This window comes from Carassius gibelio, chromosome B3 (assembly GCF_023724105.1).
Source record: "Carassius gibelio isolate Cgi1373 ecotype wild population from Czech Republic chromosome B3, carGib1.2-hapl.c, whole genome shotgun sequence".
Classification (NCBI taxonomy): Eukaryota; Metazoa; Chordata; class Actinopteri; order Cypriniformes; family Cyprinidae; genus Carassius; species Carassius gibelio.
In genome coordinates, this window is record NC_068398.1 from 11,423,041 (window position 1) to 11,434,478 (window position 11,438).

General features: G+C 40.8%; 1 protein-coding gene across 3 annotated transcripts in view; it reads left to right on the forward strand.

Moving 5' to 3' along the window:
* The window catches only part of LOC127953774 (noelin-2-like), a 73,588-nt gene extending 62,528 nt beyond the window's left edge, over positions 1-11,060 (forward strand). For all 3 annotated transcript variants that reach the window (XM_052553062.1, XM_052553059.1, XM_052553060.1), the window contains 4 exons: positions 943-1,098; positions 3,157-3,376; positions 3,953-4,059; positions 10,095-11,060. In XM_052553062.1, coding sequence (XP_052409022.1) covers positions 943-1,098; positions 3,157-3,376; positions 3,953-4,059; positions 10,095-10,769 — 1,158 coding nt within the window. In that variant the 3' untranslated portion in view covers positions 10,770-11,060. The remainder of the gene's footprint in view (positions 1-942; positions 1,099-3,156; positions 3,377-3,952; positions 4,060-10,094) is intronic.
* Positions 11,061-11,438: the final 378 nt, after the last annotated feature.

Consider the following 11,438-nt stretch of genomic DNA (forward strand, 5'->3'; position numbering starts at 1 on the left):
TTTCTCAATACTGTATGGACAGAAACAGCTGAGACTTCAAAATAACTTCTTTTGTGTTCTGCAGAAGTATTAAAGTCATTAAAAAAAGATCGGAACAGCAGGAGGGGCAGTAAATGATGACAGAATTTTCATTTTTGAGTGAACTATCTCTTTAAATCCTGCCACAAATGCTATCTTAAATCCGTCCTTACCCCTTTGTAAGGGTCTAAACACCTTATCTAAAATCGTAGAGCAACACAACTCAACCACTTAGACAATAAAATGTGTGTGGGGCTCTGCAAGCAGCAGTGAGGCACTAATGCTACTGCCTAATAAAACGCAGACTAATGAGGACACCTGGGTCAGTCCTTCTCTGAGAGAGATGTGTTCAGAATTAAACTACCACCGCCCAGCCTCTTGTGTTTGTGTGAGAGCGTGTATCTGCTCAGTCCTCCTAAACAGTCAGCGACATGCATGACAAACAATAACTGAATGCAGAGTGAATATGTGATCCCACCTAACCCTTGCCCGAGTCCAAACATCCACAATCCTCAGTTCTAAGTGTGACCATTGGGTCTGACAGCTATGCAGATCAGCTAATTAGACAAGAGCCCTCATGCACATCAGTGTGGACATGAGGAGAATACCAGCAATGCAATCCTTGTCCTTTCTGATTCTCTTAAGAGCAGCCAGGAGGAGGGTGTGTGAATGTCTACGTGTGTGTTTGCGGCCTCTGAGAGTATGTGGGTGTATATTGGAGCTAGTAAGGTGTGTGTGCTGATCAGCAATCTCATTCCCATCGCCTGTGTGTTGATGTGGGCAAGATGCACAGTGGGTGATCTGAATATGTAGGATGGCTGATTTGAACTACAAAAAATTGAAGGCGTCATACTGTTGTGTCCTCCAAAAGCATGCCTTGATGACTCACACTGTTTTGACTTTGTGTTTTGTGGTATTTAACAGGTCCAGAATATCACTCAATCCATGGAGGTGCTAGATCTGAGGACGTACAGAGACCTGCAGTACGTGAGGGACACAGAGAACCTCATGAAAACAGTGGACGGCAAATTGAAGACTGCCTCTGAAAATCCACGCAGCCTCAACCCCAAGAGTTTTCAGGTACATATGCAACCTAAAAAAAACAAAAAAACAATCAAATTAGTTGTACCTTTTCTCATAAAAATGCCTACACTTTTCACAACGCCTACACTCACCCTCTTAACAAGTGCTAGTCACAAGTGCACCTCTTGTGGTCAGGGGAGTAAGTTTACTCCACATCCTTTACCAGTTAGACTCCATTAGATTCACCCCCTATCCGGTTCATGGCACCAGTGCAACCAGTTCCACTTGGCCTGTTCCAAGCAAGACTTGATCCAGGTGACAGCCAGCATTAGAGGCGGGTGTGCTAACAAAGAAACATACTTTAACATCAGTCGAAAGTGTGCCTCTTGTGGTCAGGGGAGTAAGTTTACTCCACAGCCTTCACCAGCTGGACTCCATTGGATTCACCCCAATCCGGGTAAGGGCACCAGTGCACAAAGTTCCACTTGGCCCCTTCTGAGCAAGGCTTGAACCGAGTGACACAAAGCATGGGAGGTGAGCTCGCTAAAAAGGACACTAAAGACTGCAGCCTCTAGCGCCAGTCACTAGTGCACCTCTTGAGGTCAGGGGATTGAGTTTTACTGCACAGCCTTTAACAGCCAGCCTCCAGTACATTACGCTTTAAATAATAAGTAGGTAACATGACTGGAGATTGAGCAACATCAGTGCATGCTAAATAGCATTCACAGTCTCTGTATTTTTATATAGTGACATCACAACCTTCCCACCTCCAGTCTACTCTAAAACTCTTTCCGGCGCCTCTGCCCCTACATGAAATTGACACTGACACTAACCTTCAATACCTCTGATTTTTGTGCTTAATTGAGACACACCAAAAGGTCTTCTGAGAGAATTCAAATACACCTCAATTATTTATACCTAGAGCTTGGAACTTTCAGTAATGAGTGTGTGCGTGTGTGTGCGTGCATACAAAAGGTTATGCTTTTTTTTTTAAACTAGCAGCTCCTTTCCCAAAGGCTAAGATTCAGGCCCATTTATCATTAAAGCTTTTTATCCCTTGAATACATGGGTGTGCTTGTAGCTCGGCACAATCTCAGAATAGTAGAAGGACTCAATATACAGACGACTAAATGGAAGAGCACACTTTAAGATGAATAACATGTAGCCGTCTGCTAAAGAGAGTGGAATGGAAGCCACAGACACTCCTCCCAAGAGTATCACTATCATTCAAAAAGCATCACCACCACTTACCCATCCACCCCACTCTGCTGCGGTGTGAGTCATCTCACCAAACCTATCATAGTAAATTATTCTAAAATGTTCCAGAAATCATTCCTCTTCTATCGATACATGTTCAAAGCACCATAATCCTTTTCCCTCCGCTTTCTCTCTGCTGGAGCTGTGAAAAATTAGCGAGATGTGTCAGTGTTAAGAGCACTTTTTCAAAGAGTGGGAGCCTCAAAGCCTGGCATTATTTCGGCGAGGCTGCTGATGAATGTAGAGAGCTCAAAGTCGCCTATGGCAGGTAGGGAGATTAACGAGACTAAATTTTTGTGTCCCGGAACTGGAAAATGAGATTTATGATGTGGCACCGCAGGGCTGAGAGGAGCTCCATCACCAGATTTACGATAAACTTTAACAAGGAGGAAACAGCCCCTCCTGTGGTGAGCATGCTTTATTGATACACCTGCTATTCAGACCCCCTTTATTGATATGCCTCAACCAATGCCAGACCTGCCAGTCCGCATGGCTGTGGTAACTGATTGTCCACACTGAACTGAGATCAGCCCACAGGTTTTAGCTCTTTCGTATATGCTTGGTAACACCGAGGTGGAGAGCTGACAGCGCTTTGATGAGTGGGCCTGTGACACTACGCCGGACAAGCAGTAGATAGTGAGAGATTGCAAATTCATGAAATCAATATTTGGTTCTCATGTGAGGATGCATTCGTATCCGGGGCAGGAGACTGGTCATGCAAGATTAAATATTGGAGATGAACGTGGTGAATAGTTAATAAAATCCATGCAAATTCCCAAAACATCTGTGAGAGGGAGATTAACGTTTCTCATCTTTCCTAACCACCATTTCACACCTTCCTTTGTCCGTTTACCTCAGGAGTTAAAGGACAAGGTTACTCAGCTGCTTCCCCTGCTGCCAGTGCTGGAACAGTACAAGGCAGATGCAAGAATGATCCTTCGCCTGAGGGAGGAAGTGAGGAATCTGTCTCTGGTACTAATGGCAATTCAAGAGGAGATGGGAGCCTATGACTACGAGGAGCTCAGGCAGCGAGTGCTACTTCTGGAAACTCGCCTGCACTCCTGCATGCAGAAACTCGGTAAGACATCTAGCAGCAGGGGGTTTGAGTTGATTTTAATAATTAAGAAAAAGCAGCAACCAATCTATTGACTCTGGACACAGAGTATGTGACCTATTACAGCAAGAAAATAGACAGAATTTGTACTTGTTGGATTCTCAGTGCAGGACCCGTTTTATGTGATTATTTGTGGAGTTATTTTAGAGCAGCTGCAGTTATTTACTGTTAAATGTAAAAACAAAAGGAAAGTAGACATGCCTGATGGTCGGGGAGACCACATTAGACCCAATTAAGTCAAAATGTGCTTGCTGTCCAATTACATAAGTCATTTAATGTTAGAATGTTAAAAACAGCCAGAAAGCAGGCCTCAAACTGAAACGCCCAAAGTATTTTTGGCTGAAAGAGTAATTGGCTTTCAGATGCATGATGAGACAAGCTCATGTTCTAAACTGATGACTTCACAAGAAAATCCAAAATTATTATATAACGGATATTCGTTAACTCCATAAATGTCACTTTTGGCAGTTTAATGCTGACTGGTTCAGTGAAGTTCCGCTGAAGCTGTCGTTCATAGTGCCCCCTCTGTTTTATCACCAGGTTGTGGGAAGTTAACTGGCGTCAGTAACCCCATCACCGTCCGCGCTTCAGGGTCAAGGTTCGGCTCATGGATGACTGATACAATGATCCCCAGCTCCGATAATAGGGTAAGGTTGACCGCACTGCAACACTCTATCACTCCATCACTGCCACTGCTATGATGAGCCGTCTCTCCCCGGAGACACACACATATACACACATTGTGACTGAGTCAGTGTTTTGGTACAGTGAAGCTGCTCCTCAGCGGTGAGAGCTGAGTCATTGATGGATGGTTCTTCCACCATTTTTCTCCGTCCCACACTCTTCCCTTCTCTATCATGCTCATACTCTCTCCCCCACACTTCGTTCTTCTCTCAATCCTTACATCTCCTTTCAAAGCCACAGTCCTCATATTAATTACTCCATCAGGGGGTTGGGTATTAACAGCTTGTTTAGGCAAATGTTTCACCAATCAATGCCAGCTACTACTAGCAGCTATAACCATCATCAGGGGAAGACACATACTGTAGGAATGTGTCCTGGGACCAGTGATGAAAGGCAGTGTTACCCAACCCTGTTTCAGGAGGCATACCAAAACTACACATTTTCAAACTTATCTTAAACTTGCTATTCGGCTGAAAATATCACAAAAAATATCTATTTCGGTGTTTGGAATAAACTGTATAAGAATAGACTGAATAAATTGTACTGAATGATGATATGACACGATGAAATAGCAACCAGCGCAGAGTGAGAGACACGAACTCTTTATAATGCAGCACACGTCAACAGTGTGGAAGCATTTAAAATGGTCCGAGAAAGATGCAAAAAATTATTATAAGCATCGACAGTGAGAGACTGTCTAGAACTGCAACGCATGTTTCGATGAGAAGAGGAAGGGGTAATTGTTGCTGGTTACTATATGATGACTGAAATCGCAAAATGGCCTTATTTACTCAATTAGTAAATAAACAGCAGAACATTATGTTTTCTAATACACACACACGCATTGTATGTATTCTGACAGCGCTGTACGAACCCGCCACGCTCTCTGCTTGTTAACCAGGGTTCAAAGTCCAAAGCGTGAGGAAAATCTGTGCCGAACAAGTGTTACTCGTCAGTTTCTCTCACATTTTTATGATTTTTAACAAGACATGTGACGATGCGATACGTGTGACGTATTTGTAATGAGACTCAATTATAAATCTGCTGTTGTGAACAAAAAGCATTGAGGTCTTGCTGCACGTTTTTTCACCAAAATAAAAGTTAAGCTATATATCTCCATCAACATTCATAAACATTGGTATTGTAATTTTACTGTTGTTCTAAAAAAAAAAAAGACAATAATAGTGATAATAATAATTACAACAGCTCTGTAAATACATTTATTTTAACATACATCTGTAATCTGTAATATTTTCTAATGTTTTAACCTGTTAATTGTCACCCCGTCCCTTACATGGGACGCCTACGTTGACTATACTATATTACAATCAAATCTAATCTAATCTTGACAAACTATATATCGTTGGAAAGTTCTAAGACTCCCAAATATATATTTTACCAATATTTTTTGTTAAAAATTTTGTAGGAAAAGTAATAGATTAATTTATGACAAGAGTGCACCCTCAGAAATCTACATTACAAAAGGAGCTTTGACCTTTGTTTTAAAATAAGACTTCCTCGTTGCCTTTTTCTCTATCACATTTTAGAAATCATCAGAAGTTATATATCACTTGAAAACATAAAATCTCAAAATTCATCCTTTAAAACCCATTTTAAAATCAGACATTGCATTACCATGTAAATGGCACATCAAAATCATGTTGCAAAATGTTTTCAGTCATGGATTATAAAAATTTAGGTTTGTATCATGCACATTCAAGTCAATCTTCAAAAACGTGAGTGACAGTTAACAGGTTAAAAGAAGTCTCTTTTATTTGTACAGTAGAAAAATACACACACACACACACACACACAAAAACATGCATAAAGGGTTCTTGGTGGCCAAAAATTTTTATTTTACTAACTCATGCATTTTAAGTTAAATTGTGCTTTGTTGGTATAATGTCTGCTAGAATGTTAAAAAGTTAGTTCAGTGTTAAATATATTCCAAGTAGCCGCTTTTCCACTGTCGGGCCAGTGCTTTAAACGGGCCAGGCTAATGGCCAAAATAGCGCAGCGTTTCCACCGTTGGGCCAGAAGCTCTGCTGTGCTTTACTAAAACCTGCCCTTTACACGCCTCTCAGGAACAACGTCATGAAACCACATCATTTTACAAATAAGAGAAGTTATCAAAAAAATAATAAGGAATAAATCACTGGAATTAGTGCAATCACAAAACGAACATGATAAAAGCGCCGTTTTTTTTTTTTGCACGCTTTGTTAAATATTTAAACCTAAAAATGCATTAATGTTTTACTATAATAATAGGATTCTAATAAAATCCTAATAGAATAGGATTGAAAACTAGTTACACAGAAATAAAGCGTCATGAACACAGCAGCCTACCTGTTTATTCAGTCGAATCGGTTTCTGTTTATTTGTAGTCACAGTAGTCTATTTATAGACTTGAATCTACTCTCGAGATGAGACATATGACAGACACAAAATATGTTACTAAATAAATACACTATTGTGAAAGAGAATAAGAAGCTGACATCTGATTTCTTCAAGTGGAAATTTTACCATGTTTGCTATGGCAACGTTAATGCCTAGTCTTTTGCATCGCCTATAAATATTTCTGCCTTGTATGGTGATTATAATCCACATCGGAAGTTATTTTAAACATCCGTTGCTGACTGAAAGTGAGTTTTGAGCTCAACTTATTTTAAAAGTCTTTAATGCTGGAGTTATATAGCTGTTATCTTTCTAAAATGATCCACAGCGCCGACGCTCTCCAGATGCAGAGAAACTCTGCCTATGTCTATAACCACTCCTCTAGCCCCGGCTGGCCCGCTTTGGCCCAAGGTTTTCGTCGGGCCAGAAAACCCAGGCTGTTGGCCCCCGAGGAAGCACAGACGAGGCATGATCAAGCCCCGTAAGTGACAGTGGATACACGACTGTCCCTGGCACACACTAGCATGCCCGCTTTTGGCCCAAAGTGGAAACTATTGTTGTTTTTTTAATTGATTTTTTTTTTGCTTTGAAAAGCAAGACAAAACAGTAAAAAGCACATTTTGGCTAGTTAATTTATGCAATGTTGTCAGGCTGTATGTCATGTCATTTTCACTTTGTCCCTGGAAAAAAAAATTGGCAAAATGCATGAAAAAAAAAAAAAAAATACTATATGCACTACATGCGCTGTTTCTGAGCACTGTCAAAGAGGCATACGCACGTGAAGAACGTGTTCATAGAGTGTGGAAGTTATTTTTCCACTTTATAGGCATTGAACTGTTAAATACATGCTTTGAAGTGTCAAAATGCCTGTCTTTGCAAATATACTCATAAGCACAACAAAAGAAAACGTCTAACAGTATTTTGGATCTGGGCAGCTCTTAAACTGACAGCAGTCTAATATTCTAGCTGTCTGTCTGTCATTCATGTTCATAAAACAAAAAATGAGAGAATATCAATTTCGTAACTATATTGTGATATTTATTTACATACAGTGAAATAAAATGATTTGTATCGTGATATAAGCAATAAGTGCGATGTGTAATGTCAGTGTGTTTCCAGGAACATTGTTGGAAAACACTTTATGTTGTAATCTACTCATCGGTCCATTTACGAGAGGGCCTACCGAATATTGTCCATGGGCTACATTAGTTTTAGCAACAGCCCTGTCAATCTCAATGGAGAACAGGATTGAAGAATTTAATAAATTGGCTCTTTTTAAATTCATCAGTGTGAAGCCGAAAAGGAAATGGAATGGCAGGTAGAGGAATTTAATTCAAAGACATTCAACACAGGTAATCTATCTACTGTTCCCTCTGTCCAGTCTTAAAATTTCCACTATAAAAGGACTGACATGGAAAGCACAACAAGCAATGATCATCAATTATTCAGTTTAAAGGGGGCAAGTCAAACGTTCATCATCAATTATATAATCCTTTATCTTTGGCTTTAATGATCACATCACTCGTTAATATCAATCACGATCACAAAATCACGAAATATCGATCAGGTAAAGGGACAAATAAATCACTGCAATTAAGATAATGGTCATATCAATCTGGCAGGCATCTGAGCATTCACTGTCCCTAGATTTACAATGTCGCACACTCATCATTGCAGGTTAATCAAGTAAAGATCTGGACTCCAGCATCCAAAGCACAACATATGCCATTCTTCTCAGAAGGGAACACGGAGGTGGAGATGAATGCTCCACTCGCAGATCTACAGGGACTCGTTTAGCCCACAGAGGAAATGCTATACTTAATGTTCCAATTATCCTGCCTGTCCAGAAGTCACCTGCTCTCCTCCTCTCCAGTCACCACGCAGCCCCACAGTAGCCTAAAAATAAAAATGCACTGCATCTCTCAGTGGAATGAGAAATGGGGAAAGAGGCAGGGAGGGAGACTGCAGGAGGGAGGGAGGGAGGGAGGGAGGAAGGAGGAGAGGAGGCCAAAGATAGCAGGGGAGCGTTAAATCCTCAGAGGGGCTTCATTATGCAGGAGAAAGAACATAATAACCATCCTAAATAAGCTGACTGTCTGAAGTTTTATTACGATGTGTTAATAAACAGTGCACAGCGCATGGCTTGGTAAAGATGGGGGCACAGCATGGCTGTTGTGTGCCTGATAGATACTTCAGCCTCATACAGTGACGGCGAGTAAGGAGAAGAGAAATGAAGAGAGATGGAGAACTGCTAACAGGATTGATTTCCTGTGAATGTGGGGTGGAAAAGGGCAGGGAACAACTGCTGCAGCCGAGTGCAGAGCACACACAGCATCTCCACTCCCACACAAAGAGCAGATCAATAGATTTAACAACACGCACAGACACACCTAGACTGTGCACAGTGAGAGTCACCGCTGGTTACACAGGAAGAAAGGCTCTGCTGTCACTCTCTCAAAAGTAAGTCAGGAGATGGCGTCTTTTGATGTACTGTACTTTCATCCGGGTATATGCTCTTTCTACACCATTCTCGGCAAAGAAATCTCAGCTTTCATTTCTAATCTGATTCCTCCTTCTGCTTACACAGGGGTCAAAAAGTATTCTATTTCAGATTCTTGTTCAATCTGATGTTTTTTTTTTGTTTTTTTTTTCAATGTTTTAATATCCTGTATGTGCCCATTTAGTTTTAATGTCACCAGCACTCAAGCTGCATGAATGACAAGTTTATGTAAAACTCGATCCTCCAGCAGATTTGAAAATTATCCAAAAACCTCTTTTAATGGAAATGGAAACATGAGTGATTAGTGTTTTTGTACAAAGATGTTCACGCGGTCATGAAACATTGATTAGTGACTAAGAATTTTTTATCTTATTTTTTTCATATTTGGCTAGAGTCTTTCATTCAAATTAAAAGTTTGTATAACCATTTGCTATTTTTTATTTATCTTTTATATTTACTCATTTTATTTTTAGTTTATATAGTTTATTATTTTCAGTTTTTCATTTCAGCTTCAGTATTTAGGGCTGACAAAGTTAATCAGTGTAGATTATATTATAATAATACACTGGTATACTGTATACACATTAAGGATGTGCATCTCCGTAACTGATGCCGATGCAATGCATAGCAAACGATATGATACAATGTGATACAATTTCCAATGTGATGCGATATGTTTCACCCTTATTATGATGCAGTGCAATCCGATGTTGATTCGGTTCAACACAATGTGATGCAATGCAACACACTGTAATGAAAAAAAATATGATGCACCCCTTGGTCTCCATAGTGCTGTAATATGTCATATCCATGTAGCAGCAATGGTAATGAGAAACAGTTTAGAGAGGAGAAATCAATCTACATATAAAATATCTGTCACAAATTATTGGTCACTTTCTAAATAATAAAAGTTAGAAATGATGCATCATGATACAAATGCCAATTTATATCTAATGCACACTTTTTTAAAATTGATGCATTGTTTCATAAAATGTAATGCCAATTCACCGATGGGAATCTGTGAATTTTACCATCCTTAATGGTTTTTTTTTTTTCATTGTTTGTATCATGCAAGTTACATTTATATGTCTTATTGTGTCTCAGGTGTGGTCAATGGACGGTTACTTTAAGGGACGTCGTGTACTGGAGTACCGCACAATGAACGACTTCATGAAAGGCCAGAACTTTGTGCAGCATCTCCTGCCCCACCCTTGGGCTGGTACGGGTCACGTGGTCTACAACGGCTCCCTCTACTACAATAAATACCAGAGTAACATCCTCATCAAGTACCACTTCCGATCCCGAAGCATCCTGGTGCAGCGCAGCCTTAGCGGCGCGGGCTACAACAACACCTTTCCCTACTCCTGGGGTGGATCGTCCGACATCGACCTCATGGCTGACGAGAATGGGCTATGGGCTGTCTACACCACCATTCCCAACGCTGGAAACATCGTCATTAGCCGTCTGGAGCCACAAAGCCTGGAAGTGCTTCAAACGTGGGATACTGGCTTCCCTAAACGGAGCGCCGGCGAGTCGTTCATGATCTGCGGCACGCTCTACGTCACCAACTCCCACCTGGCCGGTGCTAAAATCTACTTCGCATATTACACCAACACCTCAACCTATGAGTACACGGACATCCCCTTCCATAACCAATACTCCCACATTTCCATGATGGACTACAACCCCCGAGAAAGAGTGCTCTACACTTGGAACAACGGACATCAAGTCCTCTACAACGTCACATTGTTCCAGGTCATCAAAACAGCTGAGGACTAGGTCATGCAGACCTTACAAACACATTTGCTTATACACAAATGTACACACACTGATATGCCCACACACACATACACACACATTTATGTGGAGGGGGACATTACTAAAGCTTAGACTTTTTTTTACTGCATTCCAAACTTCATAGAGTGCTATTATTCATCTTATGTTCTGAAGAGAGCAAGATTGGTACTGGTACAGAAACTGAGCCTTTATTTCCTTTCCTGTGATGATTCAGCATGAGTACTTTCTTTTGATTTGTGGAAAAAGAATAAATAAACATCAAACTTTACCATTTTCAAGATTCTCCTTTTTCTTTCCCCCCCATGGTTAATAATGGCCACATTCTGTAGTGAAAAGTTTGAGTAAATGTTTGTTCGCCGAGCATTCTTTGTGAAATCATTCACAAAGCCTTTTTCTAAACTCCAGCTGTAATATAACTAGAGATGTGCCACAGCAGGATGAGCCAAGCTCTTCTTGACTGCCTGAGGAAGTGAATCCAGCTCCTGTTTGGTGTCAGCCATCCTGAGGAGAGACGTCAGTCAGACGGAGCTCCATGACATGAAGGGCTGAAAGGTGAGGTGGCTGAGAAGAAATGAGAGACAGCGGAAGAATGAGAAAAAAACAGCAAAGCATTCAGTCGGACAGATGAGGCCCCGGGCTACACTGATGCCT